Consider the following 20,792-nt stretch of genomic DNA (forward strand, 5'->3'; position numbering starts at 1 on the left):
GAATGCAGAATCTTTAAATATTTTTCAGGCTGAGATAGATAGATTCATAATCACTAAAGGAATGATAAATTATGGGAATGTAGAATTGAGGTTAAAATCAAATCTTTTATTGAATGGCAGAGCGGTCTTGAAGGGCGAACTCTTGTTCCTTGTTTATATATAATGAATCCTTTGGCTGGCTTCCATATCACCGTCACTTCCCCCAAGAATTGAACAAACCAATCCAAGGCCATGTCTATACCCATTGCAAACTTGCCTTATGGGTCTCATCATGAAGCATGTGAAAGAGCATGCTGACACTTGGTATTAACAATGGACAGACCATAGAAAAGTAGTTACATCATTAAGCTGCTTCTGTGCTGAATCCAAACTTGGGTCTAACGTTCTTACTACTCATTCTTTCAGACACCTTTGTATCACTTGATTTCAGCAGGTGCCTTCCTGAAATGCTCCTGATTACACCAAGCCACAATTACAGAGAACCCGAATCTGTGTGATTGCCTTGCCTTTTGTGAATTCATGTTAATACCTTCTGGAATCTCCATATTTCATTTGTTGCATTGCCCCCATAAATTATCAACTTGACACCACATCATGTGCATCACTGCACAGCTTGGAAATACAAAATCGAGAAGAAAAAATCCTATCATAGAATTCCTATAGCTTGAAGCAGGCCACTCGGCCTATCGAGTCACACTGACTCTCTGAAGACCATCCCATTCAGACCCACCTCTTCCCTATCCCTGCACTTCCCACCCTAAAGGCTATGGGCAATGCCAATCCATCTAACCTGCACATCTTTGGACTGTGGGAGGTCCACAGACACAGGGAGAACGTGCAAACTCCACACAGAAATTCTGAGGAAGGGTTACCGGACCCAAAATGTTACCTGGTTTCTCTTCACAGATGCTGCCAGACCTGCTGAGCTTTTCCAGCAGCTTCTGTTTTTGTTTCTGATTTACAGCATCCACAGTCCTTTCGGTTTTTACTTTGCAAATAACTCTTGATAATGTACTCAACCTTATAACATAAAATTGGACATTGGGGCAGAGACCTTTTTTTGTATAAAGCTAAAAATACATTTTACTAGATTATCATTATAAATCAAGGAGGAATAACATACCCTGCTGTTTGATAAAATCCCTACAGTGCAGATAGAGGCCATTCAGCCAATCAAAGAGCATCCCATTCCCTAACCCTGCACTTACCACAGCTAATCTACCTATCCTGCACATCCCTGGACACAGTGGGCAATTTGGCTCAGCCAATCCACCTAAGCTGCATACCTTTGGACTGTGGGAGGAAACCAGAGTATCCGGAGGAACCCCACGCAGACATGGGGAGAATGTGCAAACTCCACAGACAGTTGCCCGAGGCTGGAATTGAACCCGGGTTCCTGACACAGTGAGGCAGCAGTACTAACCACTGAGCCGCCCCCAAGATCATAGAACCCCTACAATGCAGAAAGAAGCAGTTCAGCCCATCGAATCTGCACCATTCCTCTGAAAAACATCCCACCCAGACCCAGGCCTTCAACCTGTCCCCGTATCCTCACATTTAACAAGGCCAATCCACCTAACCTGCTCAGCCCTGGACACTACAGGGCATTTGGCATGGCTAATCCACCTAACTTGCATATCTTTGGACTGTGGAGCAACTGGAGGAAACCTACAGACACAGGGAGAATGTACAAACTCCCAGTCAGGCAATCACTCAAGGCTGGAATCAAACTTGGGTTCCTGGTGTTGTGAAGCAGCAGTGCTAACCACTGAGCCATTGTGTTGCTAAAGAACATGTCCTTACAGCTGCATTGCCAAGCTCAGATATAGCACACAATCCCCGTCGAGGAATTGAACCCTGGTCTCCCGTGCGATAGGTGGGGATACTAACCACTACTAACGAGAAGCTGTTGAGGAAGGGTCATTTGACCCAAAATGTTAACTCTGATTTCCCTCTACAAATGCTGCCAGACTTGCTGAGCTTTCTCAGCAATTTCTGTTTTTGTCTATGAAGCAATGACCGGTACAAAGGATAAAAATACTGTCCTATGAAAATAAATTATTTTTTCTTACTTCTCATTATTTTTTGCACTCACTTTATTCTCAGTCTTCTGATGCTGCAGCTGGTCATGGGCCTGAAGAGTTTTCCAGTCCTGTCCCTTAATGTGATGAAGGACTTCTTCATGTGGAAGGTCAAGGCGGAAGTTTGAATCGCCACACCAGTATACTAAGTCATGGCAGAAAACATTCCTTCCCTGTCACAATAAATCAACAGCAAATATCAAGCAACCAAATTGAAATAGGATCGAGATTTTCTAAGTATTTGCTAGTCTAATAGGATGCCACTCAATTGAAAGGAACAGAAGGCTTGAGAATTAACGTATCTTTGCATGTCTTCAGTGAGAGGACGGATTCAAGAGCAAATCAAACTAGCAACATTTATGAACTCTTTCTTGAAAGCCTCTGAGCCTTAACATTGAGAGACTTCATGGGGTCTAGGGTCAATGTAACAGGTCAAACGTGGGCAAGGAAACTTCCTGCTGATAACCATGTACCATCCTATCTTGACTGATGAATCAGTAGTCCTTCATGTTGAACAACACTTGGAGAAAGCACGGAGGGTGGTGGCAAGGGTGCAGAATGTACTTCAGTTAGCAGACTTCAGTGTTCTCCACCAGGAGTGGCTCAGCAGCGTCACTACACAGATCAAGCTGGTCAGGTCCTAAATGACATAGCTGGTAGACTAAGACTAGGGCAGCTAGTGAGGGAACAAACCAGAGGGAAACACATACTTAACCTCATCCTAATCAATCTGTCAGAGATGCATCTGTCCATGACAGTATCAGTAAGATACTGTACGTTCCACATGGAGACGAAAACTCGCCTCCACATGAAGAACACCCTCCATTGTGTTGTGAGACATTATCATCATGTTAAATGGGACAGACTTCAACCAGATCAAGCAAATCAAGACCGGGCGTTCATGAGGTGCTATGGGTCATCAGCAGTAGCAGAATCACACTCCAACACAATCTAATTGCCCTGTATATCCCCCATTCTACCATTACTGTCACCATCAAACCAGGTGATCAATCCTGGTTCAATGAAGAGTGCAGGAGGGCACATCAGCAGCAATACCAGGCATACCTTAAAAATGAGGTGTCAACCTGGTGAAGCTACAAAACTACTTCCATGCCAAACAGCAAAAGTAACAAGTGATAGCTGAACTAAACAATTCCACAACCAACAGATTCGATCCATGCTCTGCAATCCTGCCACATCCGGTCATGAATGGTGGTATACTATTAATCAACTTGCTGGAAGAGGCAGCTCCACAAATATCCTCACTAATGATAGAAGAGCCCAGCACATCAGTGCAAAAGATAACACTGAAGCATTTGCAGCAATTTTCAGCCAGAAATGCTAAGTGGCTTCTCCAGCCTTCTCCAGAAGTCCCCAACAGCATAGTTGTCAGCCTTGAGCCAATTCGATTCACTACACATAATATCAAGAAATGGTTGGAGGCACTGGATATTGCAAAGGTCCTGACAACATTCCAGCAATAGTATTGAATATTTGTTTTCCAGAACACGCCGCACCCTTAGCGAAGCTCTTCCAGTACAACTATAACACTGGGATAGAGCCAACAATGTAGAGAATTGCCCAGGTATATCCTATACATAAAAAAGGACAGATCAAACCCTACCAATTACTACAATCCACTCTCAGTTATCATCAAAGTGATGAAAAGTATCATCAACAGTGCCAATAAGCAGCATTGGCTCAGCAATGGTTCACTGATGACCAGACTGGGTTCCACTAGGGCTATTCAGTTTCTGATCACATTACAGCCTTTGTCCAAACACAGATAAAAGCTGAATTCTAGAGGGGAGGTCAAAATGATAGCCCTTGGCATCAAGGCTGCATTTGACTGCATGCAACATCAAGGACCATAGCTAAACTCAAATCAATGGGAAACAGGGGACAAACAAACATTCTGTTGGTTGGAATTGTGCCTAGCACATAGGAAGATAGTTGTGGTTGCTGAAGGTCTGTCATCCCAATTCCAGGACATGTCTGCAGGAATTCTTCAGGGTAGTGTTCTACACCAAATCATTTTCCAGTGTTTCATGAATGACCTTCCCTCCATCATAAGGTCAGAAGTAGGGGATGTTCACTGATAATTGCACGATGTTCAGCACTATTTATTACCCTCAGCCACTGAGGAAGTCTTTATTCAAATGCAAAAAACCTGGACAACATCCAGGCTTGGGCTGAAAAGTGGCAAACAATATTCATACTACACAAAATGCCAGGCAATGACAATCTCCAATAAGAGACAATCTACCCACTGGCTCTTAAGATTCAATGGCATTATCTTCACTGAATCCCACACTATCAACATCTTATGAGTTACCACTGACCAGAAACTCAAATGGACTTGCAATATAAATACAGTGGCTACAAGAGCAGGCCAGAGACTAGGAATACTGCATCAAGTAACTCAATTTCAGCCTCCCCAAAACCTGTCCATAAACTACAAGGCACAAGTCAGGAGTGTGATGGAATACCCTCTACTTGCCTGGATGGGTACCGCTCCAACAACACTCAAGAAGCTTGACACCATCCAGGACAAAGCAGCCTGCTTGATTAGCAACACATCTAAAACATCCACTCCCTCCACCACTAATACTTAATAGCAGCAATGTGTACTATCTACAATATGCTCTGCAAAAATTTGCCAAAGATCCTGAGACAGCATCTTCCAATTTCATGACCACTTCCATATAGAAGGACAAGGACAGCAGATATATGGGAATACTTCCACATGCAAATTCCCCTATAAGTCCCTCATCATCCTGACTTTTTCAACCTGGTCAAGTCAAAATCCTGAAATTCTCTCTCTAACGACACTGTGGATCCGCCTATAGTGCATTGGGCGACAGCAGTTCAAGAAGTCAGTTTGTCACCACCTTCTCAAGGGCAACCAGGGATGGGCAATAAATGGTGGTTCAGCTAGCAACACCCACATCCCATGTGTGACTATAAAATAAAGCGTCTGATATTGACCATGGCAATAAACTGATATGTTTCATGTTTGTTCCAAGCTGGAGCAGGCAATATTTGCAAAATGCGCTAGTCTGTCATCTATTGCCATGTGAGGGAATCACTGGAACTGGAATTCCAAGGGAGCTGATGCATTTCACTTGAAGCTGATGAAATGAGCATGTGCTTTAGGATTGTTGCAGACATTCTCATGCTGCAGGTTGCCATTTACTGTATTCACATTTCTTTCTGGCATCGACACTTATCAGGTACAGATATCATTAAAATGAACAGAACAGAAATTAATAAAATGCACTGATTGAATTCTGGCCATTTTATGTAGAGGACTAAATACAAACAGATAGACATCATGCTTCGACTGTGCAAAGCTCTTGTTAGATTACATGTCAAACAGTACGAGCAGTTCCAGGCACCACGTCTTTGGAAGGATTATGGCGGCCTTGGAGACAGTGAAGTGTAGATGCACCAGAATGCAATTTGAACTTCAAAGCTTAAATTACAAGAAGAGATAAAAGTTCATCAGTCTGCAAGATAATTCCGTTTTCTTCGCCACAGACATTGTCTAAGCCACTGATTATTTCCAGCAATACTTTCTTCAGATTTCTAGCATAATAATTATTTTTATTTTGATTTTGTTTTGCACGAATTAGTTTTGTATTCCTTGGACTGTAGGAGATTATAAGATGATTTGATCGAATTTTCGAAAATATTAAGAGAATGGATAAGAAAAATTGGGAGGAGATTCTCTTCCCACTAGTTAATGTGGACAAGACTTAGGTCATAGTCAAAACACTACAGTTAGGCCAATCAGACAAGGTTCTAGACAGAGCAAATCAAAAAATTACTGAAGGGTGGTAGAAGTTTGCAATATTTTTCTGACAGCACCAGTTACTGCTGGATCAACGACTAATCTGAAAACTGAGAATTATTAATTTTTTAGTCAAATATATCAAATGATATGGCATACAGGCAGGTATGTGGTGTCAGGTCAGATTAGCCAAAATCTCACCAAATGGCAGAACAGACTCAAAAAGACTACACCTAGAGTCATCGAATTACTTAGAGCACAGCGGTCAGCCTTCAACTAACGGAGTATATCCTGGCTCACCACAAAGCAGTCCAGTCAGTCCACTTCCCTGCTCAAGGCCATTTAATTTCTTTCTTTCAAGTGCCCACCCAATATCCTTTTGAAATTATTCATTGCTTTTGTTAATACTGTAAATTCTATTTCGTTCTCACTCACTGAATAAAAAAGCTCCTCCTCATACTCTCCTTACATCTCTTTACTTAAAATCCTAAATCTGTCTCCTAATACTTGCTTCATCAGCTAATACATAGTTTTCTGTGCCTACCTTACATAAACTTGTCCTAATCTTGCCCATCTCTGTCAAATCTCCCTCAATTTCCTTTGCTCCAAGGAGAATGCACAAGCTTTAGTTATCTAATCTTGTAACTGAATCTTGGTGCCTTTATTCCACTGTAGCAAGTCCGAGTCATTTTCAACAGCGCCTCCCAACCCATTGCCTCAATCACCTAGAAGGGCAGCAAGCCCACAGGAGCACAACCACCTCCAAGGCTCTTTACACACGATCCCCACAGGTAAAAAGATATCTCACAAGTGGGAGGCATTCAAGATGACAAGAGTTCAGACGCATTTTGCTCCTGTTAGAGTGAAGGGTAAGGCTGGTAAAATTAAGGAACAATGGATGAATAAAAATACTGAGGTTCTAGTCAAGAAGAAAAGAGAATCTTTTGTTAGATGTAGGCAACTTGGCTCAACTGAATCTCTTAAATCAATATAGACAGTGTAGGGGCATTCTTAAGAGAAAAATCAGGAAGGCAAACAGGGGATATAAGGCAGCACTGGCAGATAAGGTTAAGGATAATCCAAAGCAATTCTACAAATACATTAAGAGCAAGAGGGTAACTAGAGAGAGGGTTGGGCCTCTTAAAGATCAAGGAGGTCATCTTTGCGTTGAACCCCAGGAGATGGGAGAGATACTAAATGAATATTTCGTGTCAGTTTTCTCTGTGGAGAAAAATGGAGTCTAGAGAATACAGAGAAATAAACTTTGGTGTTTTAAAAACAGTTCACATTACAGAAGTGGAAGTTTGGGAGGTCTTAGAGAATATAAAATGTGGATAAATCTCTGGGATCTGATCTAATGTATCTCAGAATGTTGTGGGAAGTAAGGGAGGGAATTATTAGACACCTTGCAGAAATATTTGCATTATCTATAACTACGGATGATGACTGATGACTGGAGGGTGGCTAATACTATACCTTTGTTTAAGAAAGATGGTAAGGAGAAACTGGGAACTGTGGACCTGTGAGTCTGACTTTGGTTGTGGATAACTTGTTGGTGGTGATTATAAAAGATAGGATTTATGGACATTTAGAGAGGCAAAAAGTACTGATTAGAGATATTCAGCATGGTTTTGTTCATGGTTTGTGTCTCACAAACTTGACGGAGTTTTTTGAGGAAGTTACCAAAAAGGTTGATGATGGCAGAGCAGTAGATGTTTTTTATTTGGATTTTAGTAAAGCCTTTGACATAGTTCGCATGGTAGACGAATTTGTAAAGTTAGGTCACATGGAATTCAGGGTTAGCTTGTCAATTGGATAAATAATTGGCTTAATGGCAAGAAACAGAGAATAATAGTGGGGGGCTGCTTTTCGGACTGGAGGCGTGACCAGCCGTGTTCCACAGGGATCGGTTCTAGGTCCTTTTTTTTGTCATTTAAATAAATGATTTGGATTAGAATATAGAAGGTATGGTTAGTAAGTTTGCAGATGACACCAGAATTGTTGGCATAGTAGACAGTGAAGGAGGTTCTTTAAGATTACAAAGGGATATTGACCAAATGGGTCAATGGGTTGAAAAATGGCACATGGAGTTCAATCTGGATAAATGCTAGGTATTGCATTTTGGTACAACAAACAAGGGTAGGGTTTATGCAATTAATAGTAGGGCCTTGGATAGTGTTATAGAACAGAGGGACCGAGGTGTGCAGGTACATAGTTCTTTAAAGTTTTAATCACATCACATTGGGGGCGGCACAGTGGCTAGCACTGCTGCCTCACAGCGCCAGGGACCAGGGTTCAATACCACCCTCGGGCGACTGTCTGTGTGGAGTTTACACATTCTCCCTGTGTCTGCGTGGGGTTTCCTCTGGGTGCTCCGGTTTCCTCCCACAGTCCAAAGATGTGCAGGCTAGGTGGATTGATCATGCTAAATTGCCCGTTTTGTTCAAGGATGTGTAGATTAGAGGGGGATGGGTTTGGGTGGGTGCGGACTTGTTGGGCTGAAGGGCCTGTTTTCCACAATGTAGGGATTCTATGATTACATATAGACAGGATTGTTAAAAAGGCATTCGGCACACTTGCCTTCGTTGCTCAGTCCTTTGAGCATAGGAGTATGGGATGTTGAGGCTGCAGTGTGGAAACAGGCCCTTCAGCCCAACAAGTCCTCACAGCTCCCACTCAGATCCATCCCCCAATAAACCCACCTAATCTACACATCCCTGAACACTACAGGCAATTTAGCATGGCCAATCCACCTAGCCTGCACATCTTTGGACTGTGGGAGGAAACCAGAGCACCCGGAAGAAACCCACGCAGAGGACGGGCAAACTCCACACAGACAGTTGCCCGAGGGCAGAATTGAACCCAGGTCCCTTGCACTGTGAGGCAGCAGTGCTAACCACTGAGCCACCATGCCTATTATCAAGCTGGAAAGGATCAGAAGCGATTTATCAGGATGTTGCCAGGTATAGAGGGTTTGAGTTATAAGGAAAAGCTGCGTAGACTGGGACTTTTCTTACTGGAGCATAGGGGATTGAGAGGTGACCTGATGGAAGTTTACAAAATAATGAGAGGTAGAGATAGAGTTGATGATAGTTGTCTTTTCCCTAAGATTGGAAATTTCAAGGCTAGGGGACACATTTTTAAGATGAAGTGAGATTGATTTAAAAAAGACACAAGACAAATTTTTTACACAGAGGGTGGTTCACGTGTGGAATGGACTTTCTGATGAAGTGGTCGATGCAGGTACAATTACAAGGTTTAAAAGACATTTGGATGGATATATGAATAGGAACGGTTTGGAGGGAAATGGGACAGGAGCAGGCAGGTGGGAATAGCTCAGTTTGGGATTATGTTCGGCACGGACTGGTTGGACCGAAGAATCTGTTTCCGCGCTCTATGACTATTATCACTTCTCTCTCACTGTTGCTGGGTCCAAGTCCTATAAATTCCTTACCTAACAGCACTGCATGGGAATCTTCCCATACAGATTACAGTGGTTTTAAAAAGTTGACTCATTACCATCTTCTGAAGGACAATTAAAAATGGATAATAAATGTTGACATTACACAACGGCCACAACAAATTTTAAAATAGCGCATCGTCAAATCTGTCCACAGCCTCCATCGTCTCCATCGTCCCCACCTTCTTAATGTGAAGCCTCTTTATAGGTTATTGTTGCTGAATTAACACAAGTTATCATTTCCTTGTATCATCTTCATTTCCAATTCTTACCCTTGCATATACATTTTTGATTTCACTTCAAAATGCAGCATTTTTCTCACCTAACTTTTTCCATTCATGTTCTGATGCTTGATCTGCCGTTATATTTTTCATATCAATACTCATCCATCATGCCTTATTTCTAATAAATTTAATCAAACTAGTAATGGCCATGATATTAAAGTCTTCTCCTAACTTTTGGTTGTTTTCTTACTCTGTTTTGATGTACCCTTAGGATATTATCAATTTCTATGCTCAAAATCCTGATTAAAATAGCCTTTCAGTGCTAGTTGATGAACAGTTTTGTGCAATGAGCAATGAAACCATGCTGGAATAAACTAAACTCATTTATATACGATTCACAGGCAGAAAACAGAAAATCTAAACAAAATCAACGGAGAATCCATCATCTTAATTCTTGGGCGAGATTTAAATCTGGTTCCAGAGGTAAACAGAATGTTAAGTGACTAAAATGTAACTGTGCAGAAAGAATAAATACCATTGGGAAGCTGAGTTTCTGCATGATTTCTCTATAATCTTCATTTCTTTCTTTCACTTGTGATTGTCCAGCTGTCAGATGGGCACATATGAAGCAGAGTGTGCTGCTGTAAAACTGCAGCCGAACTGCCACTGCTCCTTTGTTCCCAGCCTTTCCTCCCATCCCAGTCTTCACCCTATCCACAGCAACCTCTCTGCAAAAGAAACATGAAACAGGTCTGTTCTTTACATTTTATTTCCCATTTCCCCACTTGTTTTATTTATTACGACCAGAAGAAACTGGAGCAAGCCTGGCTACTTGATAAGATCACAGCAAAACTTTTTAAAAATTAACTCCATTTTCCTTCAGTATCTCCATCTCTCAGTGCTCCTGATGCCCAGAAATTTATTGATCTTACTCTTGAATTTACCAATTGACTGCCCTCGAATTTACCAATTGACTGCCCTCGAATTTACCAATTGACTGCCCTCGAATTTACCAATTGACTGCCCTCGAATTTACCAATTGACTGCCCTCTTGACTGCCTGGACTTCAGTAAGGCGTTTGATAAGGGTCCCCATGGTAGGCTGACAGAGAAAGTGAAGTCGCATGGGGTCCAGGGTGTACTAGCCCAGGTGTTACTGGGCAACAGGAGACAGAGGGTTGTAGTGGAAGGGAGTTCCTCAAAATGGAGAACTGTGGCCAGTGGTGTTCCACAGGGATCTGTGTTGGGACCACTGTTGTTTGTGATGTACATAAATGATCTGGAGGAAGGTATAGATGGTCTGATTAGCAAGTTTGCAGATGACACTAAGATTGGTGGAGTAGCAGATAGTGAAGGGGACTGTCGGAGAATGCAGCAGAATATCAATAGATTGGAGAGTTGGGCAGAGAAATGGCAGATGGAGTTCAATCCAGGCAAATGTGAGGTGATGCATTTTGGAAGATCCAATTCAAGAGCGAACTATACGGTAAATGGAAAAGCCCTGGGGAAAATTGATGCACAGAGAGATCTGGGTGTTCAGGCCCATTGTACCCTGAAGGTGGCAACGCAGGTCGATAGAGTGGTCAAGAAGGCATATGGCATACTTTCATTCAACAGACAGGGTATTGAGTACAAGAGTTGACAAGTCATGTTACAGTTGTATAGGACTTTGGTTCGGCCACATTTGGAATACTGTGTACAGTTCTGGTTGCCACATTACCAAAAGGATGTGGATGCTTTGGAGAGGGTGCAGAGGAGGTTCACCAGGATGTTGCCTGGTATGGAGGGCGCTAGCTATGAAGAGAGGTTGAGTAGATTAGGATTATTTACATTAGAAAGACGGAGGTTGAGGGGGGACCTGATTGAGGTCTACAAAATCATGAGAGGTATAGACAGGGTGGATAGCAAGAAGCATTTTCCCCAGAGTGGGGGACTCAATTACTAGGGGTCACAATTTCAAGGTGAGAGGGGTAAAGTTTAAGGGAGATACGCGTGGAAAGTTCTTTACGTAGAGGGTGGTGGGTGACTAGAACGCGTTGCCAGTGGAGGCGGTAGAGGCGGGCACGGTAGCGTCATTTAAGATGTATCTGTCTAGATAGGTGAATGGGCAGGGAGCATAGGGATACAGATCCTTGGAAAATAGGTCACAGATTTAGATAGAGGATCTGGATCGGTGCAGGCTTGGAGGGCCGAAGGGCCTGATCCTGTGCTGAAATTTTCTTTGTTCTTTGTCCTCATCTTTCAGCCAGAATATTCAGAAGCTAGTGGAGGGACCTCTACCCAACTTCATCAATGGATAAGGTCGTCAGAGAAGATTATGAGCCCAAGATTGTTTTTAAATTCTTTCATGGAATGTGGGCACTACTGGTAAGGCCAGTGTTTGTTTCCCATTCCTACATGCCTTTGAAGTGAGTGGATTACTGGACCTTTCAGGGGGTGGTTAAAAGTCAATCACATTGCTCTTGGTCTGGGGTCACATGTAGGTAAGATTGGATAAGGATGGTAGACTTCATTACCACAGGACATTTATTGGACCAAATGTGTTTTTAACAACAATTGATCAAAATCAAATTTAGTGATTAGTACGAGTTCCTAACCTAATGTGGGGTACATGATGGAGTCGGACAAAGATATACAGACAGACACCAACAAGTTGTCCTGAAGACAGCAGGATGTACTTATGCGTTCTAGATATTGCCTTCTGAAGCTGTTCTGCCCACATTTTCTTGTTAGTTGTGCTGAAATGTAAAAAATAAGTTTGTAAGTGATTTATTAAACATATTAAAGAACTTGCTGGATCAGCCAGTAATATCTAAGGTATTAAGATAAATGGAAAACTGTGTAAAAATCTAATTTGACATAAAATATTCATAGTGGATGTTTTAATTTTAGATTTCCAGCATTAGGATTTTTATTAATTTTCCATCAGTAAATTGAGATAGATTAGCACTGATAGTATGGTCACTATTAGCATATTGAATACATTCATAAATCTTGAATTAGGATGGCAATGAAGTAAATGTTGTGCCTTTTAATTAGTCCCAATTCAAATAATTATGACTGACATCAAATATGTTACCAAGAGGGCAACAAAGAAAACATTAATCACCCACTTAGAATCACATAACATCAAACAAGCCATTTAAATATGGTCAACTGAAACCAAAATAAGAGGGGAGAGTTGCTCACCTAGCATTTACAATGTTCCCTGCATTAAGTTCCACCATTTCTTGAAATCCAATAGCAAAGATATCTGGTGGGCAGTTCTCATTATCTATGCAATGATGAAAAAAATCAAAGTTTAATAGATGGTGCAGAATTACAGTAATAATTGTAATCACATGTTGGGAGGAATTTATGTCCTCAACCTGGATTGGTGGTGGGAGAACTTTTAATCAGGCAGGGGATGGGTGGGAAGCTTGCCATCTTCCTGCTTCTTGATTTGATTACAAAGGAACATAGGACTTTGGAGCGAGAGTAGGTCATTCACCCCTTCAAGCCTGCTCCACAATTCATTAAGATCAGTCTGATGTGATTGTGGTTTCAATTCCACTTTCCAGTTTGCCCTGCATAATCCCATAATCTATTTAACCCAGTATTGAAAAAATTCAATGACGCAGCCAATGAGTGGTGAATCATATCAAACACTATGTCTTGTTGAACATACACACCTAGCAACATGACATTCATGATCAAGCATGACCATGACTTGGCCGAAAGAGGGACAGGACTGGCAGCTGGATATCCCAGGATTTAGATGTTTTGGGTGTGATAGAAGAGGATGTAAAAGGGGTGGGGGAGTTGCATTACTGGTAATGGAGTACCTCACAGCTGTACTGAGAGAGGATACATCAGAGGACTCGTGCATCGAGGTAATATGGGTAGAACTCAGGAATAGGAAAAGGTGAATTCACAGTGCTGGGGTATACAATAGGCCTCCCAACAGCCAGCAGGAGATAGAGGAGAGAATGCGTAGAGAGATTTGGGAAATATGTAAAAATAGCAGGGTTGTGGTGGTGGGTATTTTAACTTTCCCTATATTGACTGGGACTCACTTCATGCTAGGGGCTTGGATGGGGAAGAATTTGTAAGGACCATTCAGGAGGGTTTCTTGACACAATATGTAAACAGTCCAACAAGGGGAGGGGTTATACTGGACCTAGTTTTGGGAAAGGAGTCTGGCTAGGTGAGTGAAGTTTCAGTGGGGGAGCATTTTGGAAGTAGTGACCATAACACAGAGTTTTAAGATGCTTATGGATAGGAATAACAGTAGTCCTCGGTGAAGGTATTAAACTGGGGAAAGATGAACTACAACAATTAGGCAGGAACTGGAGAAGGTTGATTGAAGGCGGCTGTTTAAGGGTAAATCCATACTTGATATGTGGGATATTTCAAATGGCAGTTGTTAAGAGTTGAGGAGCGGCACGTTCTGTGAGAATGAAGGATAGGTATGGCAACTTACGTGAATCTTGGATGACCAGGGATGTTTATGACCTTGGTCAAAAAGAAAACGAAAAAGGAAGCATATGTAAGGTCTAGGCGGATGGGCATGGATGAAGCCCTTGAAATACACAAGAAAACCAGAAAAGAAATTAAACAAGGAATTAGAAAGGCTAAAAGGGGTCATGAAAAGTTGTTAGCAAACAGGATTAAAGAGAATCCCAAGGTTTTTTATACATTGATAAAAAGCAAGAGGGTAGACAGGGAAAGGCATGGCCCACTCAAGGACAAAGGACAGAATCTGTGTGTGGAACCAGAGGAGGTAGATGAGGTCCTAAAGAGAAGGAACTGGTGGAGGATGACCTCGGGGGAGGGAGTGTCAAATTTCTAAGCTAAGTTGCTATTAAAAAGGAAGAGGTGTTGTGTGTCTTAAAATGTATTAAGGTAGCTGAGGCCCTGGATTGTGATGGGATCTATTCCAGAATATTGACATAGGTAAGGGAACAAATTGCTGGAGCATCGACAGACACCTTTGTATCCTTTTTGGCTACAGGTGAGGTCCCAGTGAACTGGAGAACAGCCAATGTTGTCTCATTGTTTAAGAAGGGTAGCAGGGATAATCCAGGAAATTACAGGCCCCTGAGCTTTACATCAGTGGTAGGGAAATTATTGGAGAAGTTTCGTAGGGCCAAGATCTATATGCATTTAGAAGCAAATGGACTTATTCGCGACAGGCAGCATGGTTTTGTGCAGGGGAGGTTGTGCCTCACTAACTTGATTGATGAGTGAAAAGTGGTTGATGTTGTCAACATGGACTTCAGCAAAGCCTTTGACAAGATCCCTCATGGCAGACAGGTTAAAAAAAAGTGAAGTCACATGGTATCAAGGTGAGCTGGCAAGATGGATACAGAACTGACTTAGTCATAGGAGACACAGGGTGGCGGTGGAAGAATGCTTTTCAGAATGGAGGGTTGTGACTAGTTGTGTTGCACAGGGATCACTGCTGGACCTCGGCTATTCGTGGTCTACATAAATAATTTGGGAGGAAAATGCGGCTAGTCTAATTAGCAAGTTTGCGGATGATACAAAGATTGATGGAGTTGCAGATAGTGAGGAGGATTGTCAGAGGATACAGCAGGATATAGATCAGTTGGAGGCATGGGCAGAAAAGTGGTAGATGGAGTTTAGACTGGACAAATGTTAGTTGATGTATTTTAGAAGGTTAAGTACAGGTGGAAATTGTACAGTGAATGGCAGAACCCTTAGCGGTATTGAGATACAGTGGGATCTGGGTATGCTATCCACAGATCATTGAAGATTTCAGAGCAGGTTGATAAGGTAGTAAAAAAGGCCTATGGCATGCTTGCCTTCATTAGAAGGGGCATTGAGTACATGGATAGACAAGTCATACTGAAGCTTTATAGAACTTCAGTTAGGCCACACTTGGAATATTGTGTACGATTCTGGTCACCACACTACCAGAAAGATGTGAATGTTTTAGAGAAGGTACAGAAAAGGTTTACCAGGATGTTACCTGGTATGCGGGCTTTTAGCTATGAAGAAAGGTTGGATAGGCTGGGTTTGTTTTCACCGGAACGCAGGAGGTTGAGGGGCGACCTGATAGAAATTAATAAGATTGTGAATGGCATGTATAGGGTGGTAAGTATGAGGCTTTTTACCAGGGTGGAGGAGTCAATTACTAGGGGACTTAGGTTCAAGGTGCAGGGGAAGAAGTTTAAAAGAGTTGTGAGAGGCAAGTTTTTCACATAATGGGTGGTGAGTGCCTGGAGTACACTTCCAGAGGTGGTGGAAGCAGACACAATAGCAGCATTCAAGAAACACCTGGAAAAGTACATGAATAGGAAGGGAATAGAGGGATACGGATCCTGGAAGTGAAGACAATTTTAGTACAGAAACAAAATGCGTCGGCGCAGGCTTGGAGGGCCAAAGGGCCTGTTCCTGTGCTGTATTGTTCTTTATTCTAACCAGCCCATGTTTACAAGCCTCAGTAATGTACACACGCTAATTTCTACTATTGGAAACCATAATTAAATGATCTGCACTGCGCTAAGAATTACAGTCGAAACAAAATTAAAGATCATCAATCAGTCTCACGGTGTGATGGATTTGCACACGCTAGAAGCTACATGTATCAATACTTAGGACAGTTTTAAGTTGGCAAAAGAAATTTGGATGGTCGCGAAGACAGCCAAACTCTGCTGCATCCCCATGGCAATATCCCGAGCAATCAATATCTGCCTGCCTGGTCTGAGAACTAAGATTGATTTAAGTGTCTTGCTGCATCTCCATACCAATGACTGACCAACCAATCAGCACCCTCTCTCATGCTATACAAAACACAAATTTGTTTCTTGCAGTCTTGTTCTGATCAGTACAAGACAATTTCTACTCTCCTTTTAGTAATGTTTAATTACAAAAACATTCCAGTAATACCTGTAAATCAGGAGGCTGAAGGAAGAGAGGAACTTGGTAATATTATAATTACTACAGCAATAGTACGGAGTAAACTGATGGAGCTTCAGGTTGGTAAGTCTCCAAGTCCTGATGTCTTATCCTAGAGTCTTAAAAGCAGTTGCTAGTAAGAGGTAAAAGATGTGATGCTATTAATTTTCCAAAATGTCTTAGATCCTGTTCAGTAACAAACATATTCGCTCTATTTAAGGAAGGAAGTTCGAAACAGGAACTGTAAGTCACTTAACTTCATGTCTGTTATGTGGAAGGTATAGGAATCAATCATTAAGGAGGAGGTTATAACTGGGCACTTGGAAAACTTCAAGATAATTGGCAAGAATCAGCATAGTTTCACGAAAGGGAAACCCTGTTTAACCAATTTATTTTAATTCTTTGAAAGAGTAATGTGCTGTGAATAAAGGGAATCCCGTTGATCTACTGTAACTTGTAATTACAGAAGGGTTTTGAGAAGATCTCACATAAAAGTTTGTTGTATAAATTATGAGGAGAAACATACTAGCACAGAGAAGATTGGCTGGTTGGCTAGCAGAAAGTAGAGTTTAGATAATCTTTTCCAGATTGACAGGATGCGATAAGTGGTGGCTCACAGAAGTCTCTGCTGTTCCCTCAGTATTTTACAATTTAGATCAGTGAATTTGATGAGGGCGTTGAAGAGAAGGTGGGTAAGTTTGCAGGCAATGAGAAGATAGGTAGGAAAATATGTCATGACATGACAGGTTGAATGAGTGAGCAAAAATCTGGCAGATGGAGTATAATGTGAGAAAATGAGAAGTTGCTCACTTTGGCAGGAAGAATAGAAAAGCAGATTATTATCTGAATGGTGAATGACTGTCAAGCTCTAAGGAGCCGAGGGATCTAGGTTTCTGAGACATGAGTCACAAAAAGTTAGTGAACAAGTACAGCAAGTGATTAAGGTGGCTGATGGAACGCTGTCCTTTAATACAAAAGAAATTGAATATAAGATCAAGGATGTTAATGCTTCAGGATATAGTGCAGTGGAGAGAACACATAGCGTCAGAGTTATACAGCACAGAAACAGACCCTTCAGTCCAACTTGTCCATGCCAACCAGATATCCTAAATAAATTTAGTTCCGTTTGCCAGCAAATGCCCCATATTCCTCTAAATCATTCCTATTCATTTACCCATCCAGATGCCTTTTAAATGCTGTAATTCTACCCGCCTCCACCAACTCCTGTAGCAGCTTGTTCTGTATGCGCACCACCCTTTGTGAGATGAGTGTGCACAATTTTGGTCTCCTTATTTAAAGAAAGCTATAAATGTTGAAGGCAATCCACAAGAGGTTTACTGGAGTGATACTTGAACTGAACAGGTATTCTTTTGATGAAAGATTGAATAGGCTGGATTTGCTTTCACCAGAATTTAAAAAAGACAGAAAGTGATTTGATTGAAGTTTATCAGGTCCTCAATGATCTTGACAAGGTGGATGTTGAAAGGCTGTGTACCGTTGTGGATCAGCTCAGAATTAGGGACACATTTTAAAATTAGGTGTCATTTTAGGATTAGAGATGGGGGATTTTTTTCAAACCCCCCCCCCCCCCCGGAGATTTGTGTGACTTGCAGTCTCTGCCTCAAAGCAGTGGAGGCAGGGTCACTGAATATTTTAAGATGGACACGGATAGATTCTTGTTAGGTGGGGGAATCAAAGGTTATTAGCAATAGATGGAAATATGCAATGTGAATACAAACAGATTACCCATGGCCTTAAAACAAAAAATGCTGGAGATCACAGTGGGTCAGGCAGCATCCATGGAGAGAAAGCAAGTTAACGTTTCGAGTCTAGATGACTCTTTCTAGATGACTCTTCATCAGAGCTCTAATTAACAGTCATCTCGACTCAAAACGTTAACTTGCTTTCTCTCCATGGATGCTGCCTGACCTGCTGTGATTACCAACATTTTTGTTTTCTGTTCAGGTTCCAGTGTCTGCAGTAATTTGCTCTTACCCATGACCTTATTCGTTCACAGAAAGAGTCAAATGGGCTACTTCTCCTAATCCATAAATTCATATTTCCAACATCTGATATTTTTTCAACCTGCTGATGGGACATTGTTAAAATAAAATGCAGCAGCAGGGTGACTTCACTTTTTCCCTCCAATTATTATGGTGATATTGAAGGTAGCCCTTATCTCTCTAAAATGGTATAAAATAGGAACTCACCAACAGAGACGTGCTGCTGAAACCTTATCGCTTCATTTAAAAATGCACTGGAGCTCAATATGTTGTAGCATTACCCCCCATGCTAATAATCTAACATTTAGGAGCAGGAGCAGTCATTTCACTTCTGCAGCCTATTTGAACATTCAATAAAATCATGGCTGATCTGACTGCGGCACAAATTCCACACTCCTGCCCCAACCATAACCACTGGCTGCTTTGCTAGTCAAAAATCTATCTACCTCTGCATTAAAAATATTCAATGACCTCACCGCCACAGCTTTCTATGGAAGAGAGATCCAGAGATTCATGACCACTCAGAAAAGAACTCATTATCAGCGTCTTAAATCCCTTTTCGTTCTAGTTAATATTCTAGTGATAAAGTTATTCTGATTTGCTGTTCAGGTCTTTGTGGTATTTCAGCACATGATTCTGTGCCAGCAATATCCTAGGTTATGCGGATTTTCTCTGTATCTCAATGCACTCGCTGAAATTTCACAATACAACCATTATTCCAGTATATTAAGTAGTTTACAGAGTATTTATACCTGACAATTTAAATGAAATGCATCATCCATTCTGTGGATGAAGGATGGATGAAGAGTTCAGAATAACAATATATTCAGCTAAGCATGAAAAGTTAAGTTCCACAGCTTACCTGGGAGTTTGGATGTTTCATTCTCTTTGAAAGCATCAAGTAACCAGCTACTGAGTTCGGCAGTATTCAGCATGTTGCTTCTGAACTGTTTACCACCATTTACGTTCCATGTGCCAATGCTGATGCGAGTGCTCTTGACATTAGTGTATTTTATCTGTCGTTCACACATAGCTTCCAAAATCCCAGGAGGTGCTGCTGGACAATGGAACAATTAGAATTTACCATTTCATGTTATACATTGGTTTAAAGAACACAGTATGCCACCATGAGTGAAAAAACCAGAAGAGAAGGCAAGACTTATAAATAAAGCAGAAATTTAACAGTTTTAAAAAGTCCTGGTCTGGAAAAATTACTGTAGGAAACATTGTGATGAGGGAGTCATGAATATGTCTACTTACTGAAAAGTGCACTGCTGTCCATCAGCACCCTTGCCTTATCTGCGTAATCTTCACTATAAAAATCCCCCATGAGGAGCAAGTCAATAGCTTCTTGTTTGGCTCCAAAGAAATTGGCCTGGACTGTTCTGGATACAGAACGTGCTCCATCTTTTACCTTAACAAAAACAAGTACTTCATTAATAGAGTTTATAGGAACAGTCCCATTTTAATTCAATGTTCACATTTTCCAGCTAGTAAAGTGGCAGCTTGAGTCAGGTTATAGTTCCTTAGCTCAATCTAAAACTCATGGGATCTTATCACAAATATTTGTTGCACAATTGGAGACATCATCTTTGATTGAGAAAAGTTTTTTGCCTGCCTGCTCAAGTTAATGCAGAAAAATCTATGCAATATTGGAATAGGGATTTCCCCCTTTCCAGCAAATGACTTTCTTCTCAGATTATCTAATGTGTCTCTGTACACACTGCTGTGGGCAGTAAAGAGCAGGAGAGCAGTGCTGCCCTAACAGTGGCAAAATGAAGTCTGGTGCCACCATCACTAAGGTCTGTCTGGAAATTCCAGAGAAGATCAGAATCAGGAGCGTGATCCTGAGGACACGGATTCAGTGCCGCAAGCAGTTCTATAATCTTACCAGGTCAGGAAAGTCACTAAGGTTATACTTGCCCTCCTTTTTTCCTAGTCAATCCGACTCAGTTCACATTATCTAGCCCCTTATAACTCATCACAATCAATTTTATTATATATCCTGTATTGCTATAAGCCATAATTAAATAAAACAAAGAAGCACAGATGCTGGAGATCTGAACCAAAAACAGTGTGCTGGAGATCATCAGCAGGTCTGGCAGCCTGTCTACCACTCTGAGATTCTGGACATTGGAAATATTATATGAAATAAAAATGAATGTACAGGTGTTCAAATCAGTGCAGTCAATAAGATTTGGTTATCAGTTTCTGCTTGGCGATTCTTCCTTGTTGTGTATCTATCATCTCGAAGGCTGCCTTGGAGGACGCTTACTTGAAGATCGGAAGCTGAATGTCCTTGACAGCTGAAGTGTACTCCGATTGGGAG

At 41.5% G+C, this 20,792-nt stretch overlaps 1 protein-coding gene across 6 annotated transcripts in view; it reads right to left on the reverse strand.

The window, feature by feature from the left end:
* Positions 1-20,792, reverse strand: part of LOC109927188 (synaptojanin-2-like) — a 182,334-nt gene that overhangs the window by 56,547 nt on the left and 104,995 nt on the right. For 3 of the 6 annotated variants that reach the window (XM_048601190.1, XM_048601186.1, XM_048601188.1), the window contains 6 exons: positions 19,724-19,877; positions 19,326-19,520; positions 12,747-12,831; positions 12,155-12,295; positions 10,094-10,286; positions 2,096-2,254 (listed from right to left, as the gene is read on the reverse strand). In XM_048601190.1, coding sequence (XP_048457147.1) covers positions 2,096-2,254; positions 10,094-10,286; positions 12,155-12,295; positions 12,747-12,831; positions 19,326-19,520; positions 19,724-19,877 — 927 coding nt within the window. The remainder of the gene's footprint in view (positions 1-2,095; positions 2,255-10,093; positions 10,287-12,154; positions 12,296-12,746; positions 12,832-19,325; positions 19,521-19,723; positions 19,878-20,792) is intronic. The other 3 variants (XM_048601187.1, XM_048601191.1, XM_048601189.1) reach the window with 2 other exon arrangements.

The sequence above is a fragment of the Rhincodon typus genome, chromosome 9 (genome assembly GCF_021869965.1).
Source record: "Rhincodon typus isolate 14 chromosome 9, sRhiTyp1.1, whole genome shotgun sequence".
Classification (NCBI taxonomy): Eukaryota; Metazoa; Chordata; class Chondrichthyes; order Orectolobiformes; family Rhincodontidae; genus Rhincodon; species Rhincodon typus.